The sequence below is a fragment of the Capra hircus genome, chromosome 6 (genome assembly GCF_001704415.2).
Source record: "Capra hircus breed San Clemente chromosome 6, ASM170441v1, whole genome shotgun sequence".
Classification (NCBI taxonomy): Eukaryota; Metazoa; Chordata; class Mammalia; order Artiodactyla; family Bovidae; genus Capra; species Capra hircus.
In genome coordinates, this window is record NC_030813.1 from 71,989,041 (window position 1) to 72,006,310 (window position 17,270).

The 17,270-nt window shown below is 35.8% G+C and overlaps 1 protein-coding gene across 2 annotated transcripts in view; it reads left to right on the top strand.

Moving 5' to 3' along the window:
• Positions 1-15,107, top strand: part of CEP135 (centrosomal protein 135) — a 74,517-nt gene extending 59,410 nt beyond the window's left edge. For both annotated transcript variants that reach the window (XM_018049480.1, XM_013964641.2), the window contains 5 exons: positions 3,729-3,938; positions 4,789-4,991; positions 6,242-6,346; positions 9,266-9,376; positions 13,398-15,107. In XM_018049480.1, the coding sequence (XP_017904969.1) occupies positions 3,729-3,938; positions 4,789-4,991; positions 6,242-6,346; positions 9,266-9,365 (618 nt within the window). In that variant the 3' untranslated portion in view covers positions 9,366-9,376; positions 13,398-15,107. The remainder of the gene's footprint in view (positions 1-3,728; positions 3,939-4,788; positions 4,992-6,241; positions 6,347-9,265; positions 9,377-13,397) is intronic.

The following is a 17,270-nucleotide window of genomic DNA, read 5'->3' on the forward strand; positions in this document are numbered from 1 at the left end:
GATCACAATAAACTGAAAATTCTTCAAGAGATGGGAATACCAGACCACCTGACTTGCCTCTGAGAAATCTGCATGCTGGTCAAGAAACAACAATTAGAACTGGACATGGAACAACAGACTGGTTCCAAGTAGGAACAGGAGTATGTCAAGGCTGTATATTGTCACCGTGCTTATTTAACTGATATGCAGAGTACATCATGAGAAATGCTGTGCTGGATGAAGCACAGGCTGGAATCAAGATTGCTGGGAGGAATATCAATAACCTCATACAGATGACACCACCCTTATGGCAGAAGTGTAGAAGAACTAAGAGGCTCTTGATGAAAGTGAAAGAGGAGAGTGAAAAAGTTGGCTTAAAGCTGAACATTCAGAAAACTAAGATCATGGCATCTGGTCCCATCACTTCATGGGAAATAGATGCAGAAACAGTGGCAGACTGTTTTTTTGGGCTCTAAAATCACTGCAGATGATGACTGCAGCCACAAAATTAAAAGATGCTTACTCCTTGGAAGGAAAGTTATGACCAACCTAGACAGCATATTGAAAAGCAGAGACATTACTTTGCCAACAGAGGTCCCTCTAGTCAAGGGTATGGTTTTTCTAGTGGTCGTATATGGATGTGAGAGTTGGACTGTGAAGAAAGCTGAGCGCCGAAGAATTGATGCTTTTGAACTGTGGTGTTGGAGACTATTGAGAGTCCCTTGGACTGCAGGGAGATCCAACCAGTACATCCTAAAGGAGATCAGTCCTGGGCGTTCATTGGAAGGACTGATGTTGAAGCTGAAACTCCAATAATTTGGCCACGTGATGCAAAGAGCTAACTCATTTGAAAAGACCCTGATGCTGGGAAAGATTGAAGGCATGAGGAGAAGGGGTCAACAGAGGATGAAATGGTTGGATGGCATCACCAACTCAATGGACATGAGTTTGGGTAAACTCTGGGAGTTGATGATGGACCTGGAGGCCTGGCATGCTGCAGTCCATGGGATCCCAAAGAGCCAGACATGACTGAGCAACTGAACTGAACTGAGAGTTACAAACCTCTGTTCTTCAGGAAAAGGGAAGAATAACTCTGAGAGTGACTGGGAGACCAGCAGGGCTGCTCAAAAGCTTGTGGGGCTGTTGCATTACCACAGGCCCAGACAGCATAGGCCCAGGGGACTGGACTGTTTCCTCCTTGACTCCATAAGGCAGCACCACTGCCCCTGTGGCCAAGAGGTGGCTGCCCTCGCAGGCCCAAAGGACAGAGCATCAGGATAGAGATCATTACTTTTAGACCCTTGAAATCTAATGAAATTTGCCCTGCTTGAGTGCAGACTTACTCTGGACCTACTTACTCCTTCAATTCCTTCTGTGTTCTCCCTTTGAGAATAAGACTATTCTATTTCTTCTCCACCGTTGTATTTTAAAGGGAGGTAGTTTGTTTTCTAGTGTCACAGATCATGGAGGGAGAGGAATTTTGCCCCATGATGGACCATTCCCAGAATCTTATCGTTCTGATTTACATCAGATTTTGGACTTAAGAGTTGATGCTAGAAATGTTGGTGGGATAGAATGAATGTATTTTGCACATGGGAAGGACTTGTGAATTTGGGAGAGCCAGAGACTTGCTAGAGTTATGTCCCCCCCAAATATATTAAAATCCTAACCACCAGTACCTGTGAAGGTGACCTTTTTGGAAATAGGGCCTTTGCAGGTGTAGTCAATTCGAGATGAGGCCATACTGGACTAGGTCAGGCCATAACCCAATGACTGGTGTCCTTACGAGACGAGAGAAGTCTGGACACAGAATACACGAGGGAGAGTGCCAATTGAAGATGAAGGCAGAGATCAGAGTGGTGTGTCTGCAAGGCAAGGAACACTGAGGATTGCCAGCAGTCATAGGAGTTTGGAGAGAGGCTTGGAACAGATTGTTCCTCAGAACCTCCAGAAGAAGCCAATTCTGCCGACATCTGAATTTCAGACTTGTACCCTCCAAAATTGTGTGGGAATAAATTTGTGTTGTTTTAAGCCGTTCAGTAATTTGCAGCAGTTTGTTACAGCAGTCCTAGGAATCTAATACACTATTTCTGTGTTTTTCTGTTATGAGTATGTAACTAAAGGAATGTTTCTCAACCTCCTAATTCTCAGAAGTTATTCTTTAGCTCTTCTGTTCTTTGTCATTGTTATGTCTTATGTGGTATATGAAATTGTCGTATGTATATTTGGGGAAATTTTGACTACTTCATTAATATTTGGAAAATCCAAATATTTTTCTGCAACTGTTGAAATGTATTAAATCTTCACATCACTGCATTAAACTTTTAATGTTGATGATTTCAGTAAATCCTGTGTAATAATTTAATTTTCAAATGTGGAATTCTTCCTAAACTCTAGAAGTAGAGCTTTATATTTATTTTTATTTATTACTCATTTATTGTAATAATTACTAATTTATTTATTTATTATTCCATTTTAAAAAGGATCATTCTAGGAAAAAGGGTCTTACAAGTATTTCAAATTTTGCTCATTATTTCAGTTATTAAACTCATAAAATTGTATACTATTATTAGTTTAAATTTAATTATGACTTTAGGTATATAATTTTAAAGCAAACTCCATTTTTGAGTTAAATTCAAAATTTAACTCAAGGCAGTTGACAAGTGGTAAGTATATATGTTATTGATCTGTTCAGTTCAGTCACTCAGTCGTGTCCGACTCTTTGCGACCCCATGGACTGCAGCACGCCAGGCCTCCCTGTCCATCACCAACTCCCAGAGCCTACTCAAACTCATGTCCATTGAGTCAGTGATGCATTCCAACCATCTCATCCTCTGTCGTCCCCTTTTCCTCCTTCCTTCAATCTTTCCCAGCATCAGGGGCTTTTCAGATGAGTCGTTTTTTTTGCATCAGGTAGCCAAAGTTATGAAGTTTCAGCTTCAGCATCAGTCTTTCCAATGAATATTCAGGATTGATCTCCTTTAGGATGGACTGGTTGGATCTCCTTGCAGTCCAAGGGACTCACAGGAGTCTCCTCCAACACCACAGTTCAAAAGTATGAATTCTTCGGGGCTCAGCTTTCTTTAGAGTCCAACTCTCACATCCATACATGACTCCTGGAAAAACCGTAGCTTTGACTAGAGGGACCTTTGTTGGCAAAGTAATGTCTCTGCTTTTGAATATGCTGTCTAGATTGGTCATAACTTTTCTTCCAAGGAGCAAGCATCTTTTAATTTCATGGCTGCAGTCACCATCTGCAGTGAATTTGGAGCCCAAAAAATAAAGTCTGTCACAGTTTCCATTGTTTCCCCATCTATTTGCCATGAAGTGATGGGACCAGATGCCATGATTTTAGTTTTCTGAATGTTAAGTTTTAAGCCATCTTTTCCACTCTCCTCTTTTACTTTCATCATTGTTTTAACAAAGAGAATTTATAGAGGAAAAATTTCACTTAAGAGATCCCTATGTTCACAATCCTAAAACAATAATTTTCATCTTTGCATCTTCTTCATATATATGAGATAGTTACCATGATTAATAATTATGCATGATTTATTTTGTAAGCTCTATATAGGCTATCTTTAAATAGCAGAGAACTTCTTGAGTGTATCTTAAAATTGTAAAATTTTTTTAAATTGCAAAAATTGGCTCTTATAGTTTTATAAAGTGACATTGTAGCCATACAGATTCAAACCTTTAAAATTATTGGGTTACTTTAATTTTGTACTTACTTCTTTTTCTATTTTCAGCACATGAATGCACATCATGCTTATGAATCTCAGATCTCATCAATGGCAAAAGCTATTTCTAGATTAGAAGAAGAGCTGAGACACCAAGAAGATGAGAAAGCAGCAGTGCTAAATGATTTGTCATCTCTTAGGGAACTTTGCATTAAGCTTGATTCAGGCAAAGATATTATGACCCAACAATTGAATTCCAAAAATCTTGAATTTGAGAGGGTGAGAACTTAAAAAGATTGTCTTGTAGCATACTATTTTATTTAGCCCTACTCTAATTGTTTTACTTTACCATTCACTACCCAATATATTTGTTCCCCTTTAGAGCAGTGACTTCTGACTACAGGATTTTGACAACTAGATTTGACTATTAGATTCATTGCCAAGATTTCTTTGGCAAATATAATAATGAAGTTAGGTGCTATTTTGAAGCAGATGGGTACTTAGAACATGAGTCTTCTAATTATAGAACAGGAACATATCCCACTGTATTTTCTCTGTTTAAGACTTATGTGAAGAATTGAGCAGCTTATTCCTCCCTAAGTGGAATATTTTTCCTGGTAAAAATTTTACTCTGATTTGAAAGTTGAGTAAGCTGGAACTTTGCATTCCTAAACTGAAGCACATTACTTTAAACAACCCAATGAGTATTCTTAAACATGAGTGTTTCTAGTTTTCACTCATTTAGTAGTAACTTTATTTTCAGAGACAGAGAAGCTTCAAAACTGGTTTGGCTGTGTAATGAGAATATATATATTTAATAAACCAGAAGGGCCTCCTGGCTGATAAAGCGGTCACGTTTTAGAGTTTTATGTTAATTACTCTTTCTTGACAAAATAATGCAAAAGAAAATTATATGAGGGTTGGAATAAGTCTTATGGTCAAAATGAATCCTAACTAAAAATAACAAAGATTATTGTGAAAATAAAATGTTGTTATTATACTTAAAAAAGTATTTTAGAATCTTTAGTCAGTACACAGAATAAAGCAACTGGTGTTTGTATAGCTCTCCAGATAATATTTCAGAATAAGTCTAAAATTGTACTGAAGTAATCTTACTTTGTTCTTGTAGGTTACAATGGAATTAGAAAATATAAAATCAGAGTCAGAGCTGTTAAAAAAACAACTGTTGAGTGAGAGACATACAATTAAAAACCTTGAATCATTGTTGGCTACAAATAGAGATAAAGAATTTCATTCCCATTTAACTTCCCATGAGAAGGATACAGAAATTCAGCTACTTAAAGAGAAGTTGACCCTTTCAGAAAGCAAACTGTAAGTGTCATAATTCAACTTATGTGAGGGAAATAGTCTGTCACAAATAATTTTTCAATGTGAATAGTTTTTTATAGACTTGTAACATAAAGAAAATGATAGAAAAATACTGGAGGAACAAAAAAAAATTTTTTTTTTTTTTTTTTCAATTTTTGGGGAGAGGAGGATGGGAGTTGGAACAGTGGTAACAAACCAAAATATTTTGCTTATGTAGCAGCTCCTGTTGGAAATCCAGAAGAGACATCATGTTTGGAGATGTAATTTGTGTATGTTCACTACAGAAATGGTACCCATGAAAGTGAATGAGTGACCTTTCAAAAAATGTCTACAGTTGAGGAACAAAGAGGAAAATCAGAGACAGGGAGAACATTTCAGAATGGGGAGAGTTGGCTGTTTCATGCTATGGATTAGGGAAATAACTTTGAAAAGCATGAAATTTGACCCTCATAAATATATGGATTACTTTTTAGGAGATTGATGATGGTGCCTTTTTAGGATGGAGAAGTTGGGACATATTTTTGGAAGAGGGAGTGAAACCCAGAATAGACAGTATAAGTAGAATAATTAATTTTATTTATTTATTTTTGGCTGTGCTGAGTCTTCAATACTTCTGTGCAGGCTTTCTCTTAATTGTGGCCAGCAGGGGCTGCGGCTCATTGCAGTGGCTGGGCTTACTGCAGTGTTTCTCTTGCAGAGCGCAGGCTCTAGGCGCGCGGGCTTCATTAGCTGTAGCATGTGGGCTCTGGAGCGTCGGCTCAGTAGTTGTGGCACACAGGCTTAGTTGCTCCGTGACATGTGGGATCTTCCTGGGCCAGGGACTGAACCCATGTCTCCTGCATTAGCAGACAGATTCGTAGCCACTGCACCACCAAAGTCCCAATAATTAACTTTTAAAAGGAGTGAGAAATATTATTCTTCCTGAGGTAGGAGTAAAGAAAGAGCCAATAAAAATACTCTACATTTCAGTGTTACAATTCATGTCTTCTCAAATTTGCATCTCCAGCATTGCTGGAGTGCGTAGCACATACTGGAAGCTCAGTAAATGTTTGTTAAATAAATGAGATGAATGAAAAAGAAAACTCTCTGATGGAAATCCAGACGATTATTAAATTATTGTTGAAAAGTCTTCTTTTATCCTTATATGTCACCTCCATTTGTTTTATTAATAACAAAAACAAAATTCCATAGTACTTGACTCTATAAAACAGAGTATATGTTACTTACTTGACTTTTTTTTATTTGTTTTTAAGAAATAGTCAAAGCCGGGAAAACACCATGCTCCGGGCCAAAATGGCACAATTACAAACAGATCTTGATGTTCTGAAAAGGCAGATTTCAACTGAAAGATATGAACGGTAAGAAAATATTTTTAACATTGGACAGTGTTTTTATTTATTCCCTATATTCTACTCCAGAAAGGCTTTTATATGGCTTACAAATAGCAAACTTTTCTTGGCATTAATATGGAAGATAAAGTCCTTTGGTAATTTTTTCTAAAATGGCAATACATGTTGCATAAGATATTATCCCCATAATAAAATAGCAGAGTAGCAAGTATTCCTCAGGGCAAAATCAGGACATTATTTCAAAGGATTTAGTTAGGGAATCAACAAAGTAGTAAGGATTCTACAAGAGGCAAAACTTTATGATCCAACAGGAAATTCCAAATACAAATTATTATGTAAATGATGATCATAGGGCAGTTAAAAAATACATATCATATACTATGCATGTATTCTATTAACTATCTAGTATTGTGCCTATATTATCATTAGAAGCTAATGTCACACAAATAGTAAATAGCAGAGCCAAGACTAAAATCTGTCTAACTATAAACCCTGTGTTCTTAATCTTTACAATATATTCCTTTAGTTCAGTTCAGTTCAGTTCAGTCACTCAGTCGTGTCCGACTCTTTGCGACCCCATGAATCACAGGACAGCAGGCCTCCCTGTCCATCACCAACTCCCGGAGTTCACTCAGACTCATGTCCATTGAGTCAGTGATGCCATCCAGCCATCTCATCCTCTGTTGTCCCCTTCTCCTCCTGCCCCCAATCCCTCCCAGCATCAGAGTCTTTTCCAATGAGTCAACTCTTCACATGAGGTGGCCAAAGTACTGGAGTTTCAGCTTTAGCATCATTCCTTCCAAAGAACATCCAGGGCTGATCTGCTTCAGAATGGACTGGTTGCAGGCTAGTAATTTTCACACTCATATGTCAGTTCATTAGCTTTATTATGTTGAAAAACTTAATCTCCAAGTGTTACAAATAGAAATGAGACCTGGTTTAACAGTTAAAATCCAAATCTAATTTGCGAATCAATTTGTCAAGTTAACTTTTCTTCCATTATTCTTTCCTACCGTATTAATACCATAGACATCAACATATCTAAGATTTCAATCTTAAGTAGTGGTCAGATTGCTTATTTAGATCAACTTTTTGGGTTCTCTAATCTTACTCTTACCCATTTACATCAAAAACTTTTAAATAATATGTAGTTTAGATGATAGATGAAATTTGCTAGGAAATGAATATTTATGATTTCAAAGAGAGATGAAGCCTGAGATTGAATCTTTGTCATGAAAGCAATGTTAATTTCTTGTACTTTAAAAGATCCAGTTTCTGAGCATGCTAAACTGAATGTGTATGATGATTTTCATTTATTAATGACAGTTGAAATTCTCTTCAATTCAAGGGTCCTAAACCAAGCTCTTTATTTCCTTGGGTTAGAGACTCCCCCTTAATTCCTCTCCTTTTTCTTGCCCATGGTCCCCAAAGAAACGTCTACCCATGTAGCTGTGTCTTTCCTTCTCTTTACCATCCAGCTAAACCATGGGTTCTTAAAGAAAAAATATCATTGCCACAGGGGACAGTATGGGTTCTTGGGGGAAGAGAGAATGGCAAAAAAAACCTTAGGTGTTAACCGTGATTTGTGGCCCTCCGAAGGACCACAGTACATTAACAGTGTATCTGTGTATTAAAATTTGATGGAGGGTAAGACATCTAAGGAGACATCTAAAAATAAATTTCAGGGGATTATAAGGAAAAAAAGTTTCAGTTCAGTTCAGTCGCTTAGTTGTGTCCGACTCTTTGCAACTCCATGAATTGCAGCACACCAGACCACCCTGTCTATCACCAACTCCTGGAGTTCACTCAGAGTCACGTCCATCGAGTCCGTGATGCCATCCAGCCATCTCATCCTCTGTCGTCCCCTTCTTCTCCTGCCCCCCAATCCCTCCCAGCATCACAGTCTTTTCCAATGAGTCAACTCTTCGCATGAGGTGGCCCAAGTACTGGAGTTTCAGCTTTAGCATCATTCCTTCCAAAGATATCCCAGGGCTGATCTCCTTCAGAATGGACTGGTTGGATCTCCTTGCAGTCCAAGGGACTCTCAAGAGTCTCCTCCAACACCACAGTTCAAAAGCATCAATTCTTCGGCACTCAGCTTTCTTCACAGTCCAACTCTCTCATCCATACATGACCACTGGAAAAACCATACCCTTGACTAGACAGGCCTTTGTTGGCAAAGTAATGTCTCTGTTTTTCAATATGCTGTCTAGGTTGGTCATAAATTTTCTTCTAAGGAGTAAGCGTCTTTTAATTTCATGGCTGCAGTTACCATCTGCAGTGATTTTGGAGCCCCCAAAAATAAAGTCTGACACTGTTTCCACTGTTTCCCCATCTATTTCCCATGAAGTGATGGGACCAGATGCCATGATCTTTGTTTTCTGAATGTTGAGCTCTAAGCCAGCTTTTTCACTCTCCACTTTCACTTTCATCGAGAGACTTTTTAGTTCCTCTTCACGTAGAAATCCTAGATATTGAAAAGTTCAAGTCAGAAAGTCTAGTCCAGGCACTCTGAACAGCCCACAGTAGAGTTGGCAACATAGTCACTATGCTTTGTGGGACAGACCCAGACATGGGGAAGGAAAGCATAAAAGAAAACAGATGATTTCTAACACTTGGGCATTTTGACACAGGAAGAAGGAAGAGAGCTAGATTTATGTGTAAGAAGTGGGAGAACTAGGAGCAGAGAGGGGAGCCATTCAGCTTTGAAAAATCTGTATTCAGAGGAGCTTTGAACAGTCTCTTAAAGTACATCTTCCTTTATTTGAAATCTTTTATCCACAACTTAAAAATTATATAAAGACATGATTTAAATTTAGTAGAAATACTAATTAATTGAATAGAAATTATGTAACCAATAACAATAACAGAGCCTTTTATTTGTATACCACTTTTTGGTGTAATCTCTTATTTTGTCTTTTCTGACAGAGAACGAGCAATTCAAGAGATGCGTCGGCATGGTCTTCGCACGCCACCCCTTAGTTCTACTATGAGGTCTCCTTTACATTCTCCTGAACATATAAACTGATTATCAGAAAGGTATCTATATAGCACGAAGTACAAGCAAAACTACTAATAATCTCTGGTTAAAAAAATTGCAAGAGTTGTGTTCTGAGTCAGTGGGGAAAAGTAGTCTCGACTAGAAAGGTAGTTGAGAACTTTTGGAAGTAATGGAATGTGCTGTATTGTGGTGGTGATGGTTACATGAGTATATATCAGTGTAAAATCTCATTGAACTGAACATTTATAATCCATGCGTCTTATTGTATGTAAATTATACTTTAATTTAAAAATTAAAGGACAATATGAAATCTCACAGTGTAATATTTGATAGAGTCCCAGACTCAAGGTACAAATAACAGATAGTGAAAGTATAGACAAAGACAGAAAATATTATTTAATATTGAAAGCTAAAGTAAATTATACATACAGAAATACATATAGAAAAGTGCTGTATCATAGTATATATAGCTGAGTGAATTTTTACAGATTGAACACCTATGCAACCTGCACTCAGAACAAGAAACAAAGCATAACCTCTCTTTCGGGCTTCCTTCTGGTCATACTTGGCTCAGACAGTAAACAGTCTGTGCCTGCAGTGCAGGAGACCTGGGTTTGGTCCCTGGGTTGGGAAGATCCCCTGGAGAAGGGAATGGCTGCCCACTCCACTCCAGTATTTGGGCCTGGAGAATTTCATGGACTCTCCATGGGGTCACAAAGAGTCAGACATGACTGAGCAACTTGCACTTCACTTCTGGTTGTAATCCCTGCTCTGAAAGTAGCTGTTTTGGTTATTCGGAGCATAAATGCCTTTTCTGTGTTCCTGGACATTTTATGAATGAAATATATTTCTGACTTTTCTTCCTCAACAGTACCTTTGTGAGATTCATTTATACTGCTGTGTACTTGTAGATGGTTCAGTCTTGTTGTATTATGTTCCATTGTGTGAACTTAACCACAGTCCATTTACTCGTTCTGTTTTTGATGAGCGTTTGATCATTTCCAGTTTGGGCTATTATAGACAAACATGATAAGCATTCTAGCACCTTATAGATACCGTACATTTCTTTGGGGTATACTCTTAGGCATGAAATTGTTAAGTCACACTGGGCACACATATGTTCAGGCTTGAGTAGTTTTGGCAAGTCAGTTTTCCTAAGTGATTGCAAAGAGCTGGAGTATATTTGAAGAAGAGTAAAAGTGACGTGCTCATACATTGGACATGGGAATGAATGGGTCAGACCCAGAGTTTGAAAGGTAGGTGAAAGGTAGGTAGTCAAGTCTTATCGTGAAGAAGTAGTAAAGTCAATCCTCAGTTCTTTTAAAAATTATATTTTTTGGCCTCTTTCAGTAGAAATAGATAGAAAATAATTGTTTCCTTAGTGACTCAGGATCCTCATAAGAACATTAGTTATGTTCTGTTCTTTAATATACTGATGTCCAGGTCTATTAGTATTTGTAAGGCCTTCGTTTAAATGATTTCAGATTGCTGTGCTTTTGCGTTTATTTATTTGATTAAAGCATGTGTTTTCTTCTTTCATTTTGAGGACCACTTCCCAGTGCTGGCTGCAATCACTGTGTCCTTACAACTTCTAAGCTGCTGCATTAATTTGAATGTGATTAGATGGAGCTTCAGCTTTTCATTATAAAGCCTCTTGGCAGTTGTGTCACAAACATTTTTTTGTGCTTGAATCACAGCTGCATTTTAGATCAAGGGTTGGTAAACTAGGGCCTAGGGGCCAAATCCACCCCACTGCCTGTTCTTGTAAATTAAGCTTTATTGGACCATAGCCACACCCAATTGTTTGCATATTGTCTAAGATTGCTATTCTGCAGTGGCAGAATTGAGTAGTTGTGACAGAGACCCTGGGGCCCAGCGATCTGAAATATTTACTAACTCGCCTTTCACATCATGTCACCTCTGGAAAACTTATCTTTACATTCATGAGATTATAAGAGTGAAAAAGCAGGTAATTCCCTAGTTTTAAGAAAAGAGGCTTGACTCCAGGGATCTCCACACTATATTTAGAACCACTGATCTAGAACATAGTGGATACCAGCAATCTCTAAACCTGGGATGAATTAGAAAACTTTTTTTTAACTTATGATAAAATATAAATAACATGAACTTTGCCTTCTTCACTATTTTGTAAAGTGTACAACTCAGTGGCATTAAATTCACAATGTTGTACAATCATCAGCACTATTTACAAAAATTTTTTATCACCCCAAATAGAAACTATTGATTAAGCAGTAACTCTCCAGTCTCATCTTCACTTCCCCTGCCCCTGATAACTTCTAATCTACTTTCTATCTCTAAAAATTAGCCTATTCCAGATTTTCATCCAAGTGAATTTATACAGTATTTATCTTTTGCATCGGTCTTATTTCATTTAGGGTAATGTCTTCAGGGTTCATCTGTGTTGTAGCGTGTATCAGAACTTCATTCCTTTCATCCCTAAATAATACTCATTTGTGTTTATTCTGCATTTTGTTTTTCCATTCATCAGTTGATGGACTCATAGGTTGTTTTTACCTCTTAGCTATTCTGAATAATGCTACTGTGAGCATTTGTGTACAAGAGTCTGTTTTAGTCTGTTTTCATATCTTTGGGAGTACCTGGGTTTGCTGGGTCATAAGGTAGCTCTATGTTTAACTTTTTGAATACCTGCCATACTTTTTCCATTTTCTGTTCTAGTAGATGTAGTTCAGAAAACATCTGCAACCATTAACAAATTCCCAAAGCATCCTAGTGATGTTGTTAATTGCTAACACATTTCCATTCATATTTTCTAATGTTGTCACCAAAGCTAATTTTAAGGGGTTTCCCCATAAATACACATAAATGAATAGAAATATTCATATTAAGCCATATTTATAATTTCTTTAATAAATTATATAATCCAGTTTTGCTTTTGCTGTTTTGATTATTATGTCTAAAAAAAATGCTCACTGAGAAAACATATAAAAGTATAAAGAAGAAAACCAAAATCACTTTCTTTTTACATTTTTTTATTGAAATAAATGTACATAAGATCAAATTTATCATTTTGACCATTTTTAAGTATATATTTCTCTGGCAGTTAGTACATTGACACTCTTGTACAAAAATCAACTCCACCATCAATCTCCAGAACTTTTTTTTATCTTTCCCAAGTGAAACTGTACTCATTAAATGACCCCTCAGTCTTCCCTTCCCCCAGCCTCTGGCAACTACTGTTACAATTTCTGTCTCTGAGTTTGACTACTGTTTGTACCTTATGTCAGCAGAATCATGCTGTATGTTTCTTTTTGTGACTGACTTATTTCACTTACTATATAATGTTTTCAAATTTAATCCAAGTTGGGAGTATGTTTTAGAATTCCCTTCCTTTGAGGCTGAATAGTATTCCACTCTCTCTATATAGCACACTTTACCCGCTCATCACTTGGGTTGCTCCTGCCTTCTGGCTGTTGTGAAAATGCTGCTGTGAACCCAGATGTACATGTTTAATACTATAACTCAGAGAAAATAAGCAATTAGCGTTTTGGTATATACTTCTTTCTTATGTTTGATTTGTAATACATATGCACACATGCATAGTCATACGTATATAATCCTTATAGAAATTATCATCAAAATAAGTTTTTATCAGTTTTTTTGTTTTGTTCTGGGGGGAAATTCTAAGATACTTGTAAAAATATTTGATTCTTCCTAAAACATGCTATTTTAAGACTCGGACAACATAATTTACAATGCTTGTTTGTAATTTTAAACCTAGACATCATATTAGCTCTTGTTTTGAGTGAGTTTTCTCAATTAACATTCTCTATTACCCCATTCTTTTCACTGCATATCATTCTTTTAGTACTCATGCTTTGACATACTTTTGTAATTTAAGAAGAATATCTTTTAAAATAGAGAACAATACTTCTTAACTTTTAAATATAACTTGATTGTGGGCAAGTTTTTATTAGAGACTGTAATTCCAGTTAAAACATTACTGAATTTGTTTTTCATGAATGTACTAATTTTATCATTTTTTTCTTTAACCCATCTTTCCTCTCCCCCCTTTTTCAGAATGTTGGCTTTCCGTGAGTTGGAAAGGACAAACAGTAATGAAATATTTGAATTACTTGTTCCTGAAAATCATGAACATTGACACAGATTCTACCTCTGTCAACTTTTATTTAAATCAGTGAATATTTTTGTAAAAAATTTGGTTTAAAAGAGCTGTACTATGTGTAAATTTTTATACGTATGACAGAACAGAATATATATTCATAGTGCTAACTGATGTTATATCTGTATTTTTATTATTCCTAACTTAAATTACTCCTCAGAGTGTGTTTATACTGTGAATTAATTTATTGTTCACATTATGTTTTAATAATTTTTTTCTTAGCCATAATATGTGTATGTAAATATTCTTACAGTGCTTGTTTTTAAAGTGTATTTGGTTTCTGTGTCTGTGTTTATAACCCATATTTTTAATGCATTCACAAAGGATGATCAACTTTGATGCTAGGCTGTCATGTTTAACTCTTTTCTTCTAAATGTGAAATCAATTATTTGCCAATTTGCTGTCTGCCATTGAGGGGATTATATTCAGGTCTATTCTTATAATAGCAGAGGTCTTGATAAAATAATGGTTATCATATATAATTTGTTATTACCAACTAGAACTATGATGGCAAAAATACATTCATATATTACATACAATATTATACTGTTTTGGCTATCACATGAACTCTTCATATAACACAAATGCTATCAAAATTAAACTAAAAGCTGTATTTAGAATTTTATATAACAATAGAACAGAAATTTGGGATATTTTTCAGTAAATAAAATTCCTCACTGTACTAACCTAAAACTTTGAGTGCAAAAGGATATGGGGTAAATACAGTAAAACATTTTGTTAAGATTCCAATATACATTCAATAGTACTCAGTTTTCTGCTTCTAAATCTGTGTGTTGTAATTTATCAGTCTTCCAGAATAGTATGTAAACACTGACCTATTGTGGCATATTAAATAGAAAGCAGCTTTTTACAATCAATTTCAAAGTTGTAACTTTATATATATATATACAGATATTAACATAAGAACATAAGTAAAAAGATTGTCATACAAAAATGAATCGTGTTTGAACCATACACATTTGAAGAAAATCCTATTCTTAATAGATTTCATTATGATTTAAAAAGAACTTAAAAACTAACATAAAATGGAAGACCAATTATTTATGATACATTTTATTTCTTCCTCTGGTTTAATAAAGTGAAGTTTGTAAATGTTTGTGTGTACCTAGGGGTGAGCAGTGCTCTTTTTCTGAAATTAATATTCTCTATATGTTTGGATTATGCCCTTTGCAATAATTCAGTATGTATTGGAGAGTGATGTGGCTTTTCCACCATCTGTGTAATTTTATGTATTCTATCTCCTGTGTGTGAATTCATGTATTACACCAAACTACCATAGAAATGGGACTACTTACAATGTCATAAGAAAAATCTTTTAATAAATATATGTAAATAATATTTAAATATTTGTCCCGTTTCCCCCAAAACAATAGCAAGGTATATTTTGTTGAATATTTTATTTTTAATATTTTCTATAATTAAAAATGTATAGCTTGCCATAATTGTTATTTTCATAACCATGATATTACAGTTTTTTAAGTAGTTTTATCTTAAAATACTGAATGTATTTTACAGATGTTTTTAATTTGTTTTTAAAAATTTTAAATTATGGAGCTTGACATAGATTTTCCAATAAACTTTCCAGTCAATTTATTTTCTCTTTCTTACAAATAATTTTTTATAATGATAGCAATATTCCTAATTCTAAAGTTAAGTACAATTTATTTATTCAAATCAAATTTTATCATGTTGGGATTTGGAGAAATTTCTGAACTCAGATTGCAGGCCCTTTGTTTTAGCTGACTTACATTTATTTCCACTTAGTTCAAAATATAAGAAATGAAGTCAAAGTTTGTTTGAAATCCACCTGCAAAATGGTTGAACAGGCTTTGTGTGTGTGTGTACAGTTTTCTCTCTTGTAAATACTGTTTGTTGACTACATTAATTATCATTGAATATGCCACCTGCTACCTCACCTTATTACAACTTATCAGACATCTGATCTCATACCCCTCTCTTTTTTCATCTTAGAAAATTTTAGTTCCTGGCTTACGGTCTAAACTCCATTACTTCTACCCTCGGTCTTTATGTCAGTATCTTCTTGGAACAGTGGTTATTAACCAGGCTTGCATATTGGAGTTACCTGACGTTTTCTAATAAAAAACTAATTTCTGAATCCTGCATCAGCCCAAGTAAATCAGAATCTCTGTAACTGAGGTGTTGAGCTCTTTTTTTAAGCTTTAGTTTCTCTAGATGACTCTTATATGGGGCCTGGATTTTAAAGGGCCAATTGAAAACTGACCCACCATATTGACTTCATGACTCATTAATGGGACTCAACCTATAGTTTGAAAACACAGCTCTAGATCTTGTCATTCATTACCTCCAAAACTCTTGTTAACTATTAGCATCCTACTTCTTCCTCTTTCTAGGTAACTCTGTTTATTATGTCTATCCTGACAATTCTTTGACTCTTAACAGGATCTTGTGACAGTTGATTCTGTCAGCTATCCCCCATCTACAAGTCCATCGCTCACTTTCCTCTTTGTATAGCATAGACATTATTTTCCTTGCATATTCTCTCAATTCCCTTGTCCCTGTGAACTGAAAACTCAAATCTTGTGCATATGAAATTACTTTAACTACTCTGCAACTGTACCTAAGTTGCTGAAAATACCTGGAGAAAAAAACAATGATGCTGACTCTTTTCACTTGAAATATGGCCCTGAAAATCAAGGCCCACAACACCCTGTAAGAATAGTTAAAACATTTTCCTGATCAATTCACACTTTTCCCCCAAGTATTTCAGACCTTCTATCCTCCTTCTGTCTCACTCTCAGCTTGTTTCTTTTTTCACTGTGTCCATAAAACTCCCTTCTCTTGTGTTATATCCGTGAACCATCTCAATCCTCACGCTATTCCATCTAGTTGTGACCAGTGTTCATTCCTTCTACTACTCGAAAGACTCCTGCAATTAAGCCCTCATTCCCAGTCATTTTTGCTCTATTGCCTTGTTCGCACTTGTATACATATCTCTCATTTTTAATCTCTCATTTTAAATCCCTTGCAAACCCTACCATTCCATTTTTTGTACTCTGCAGCAGAAATTCCTTGAAAAGAGTCTTCTGTTATAATTTCATCCCACTTTTCCTTCTTGAACTATTCTAATCACTTTATTCCCATTGCTCCAGTCAAACCGTTCTTGTCAAGGTGCCAACAATCCCCATGTTTTCTTTATTTCACTATGACCTTTTTCATACCTAATATTTCCATTAGTGCTTTTTTGTTAGGTTTTGATATCTGATACTACTACTATTTTTCTTTGAGGAAGGATTGGGCATAAATAAAGCTTTAAAATAGTGCACTTGAAGATAAGATTGAGGATTCTTCCAGAAGGTATCAGAAAAAGAGATCAACAATGTAAAAAGACCATTATGGAGGGTATGTACAGGAGTGCCAACATACAGGTAATAAGGAGCCTTAGAAATGAAAAATAGTAGAAAGAAATGTAGAAAACAAATTATTTTACATTATTTTGAACCCCTAAGAAATAATGGAGATAAATGTCCCCAAATTAGGAAAACAGTTTGAGGTCTTCAAAGAGCTCAGAGAAAGCCAAGTAGAGAAGGGAAACGCACATTTAGATACAATACTGAAGACAAAATAATTTTGAAAGTTTCAGAGAAAAACACAAGTCACCTAAAAAGGATTAAGATCAGATTTACATCTGTTATGGACCAAACATATCCCCTGGAATTCCTGTGTGGAAACCCTATTCCTTAATGTGATGATAGTAGGGGAGGGGGGCC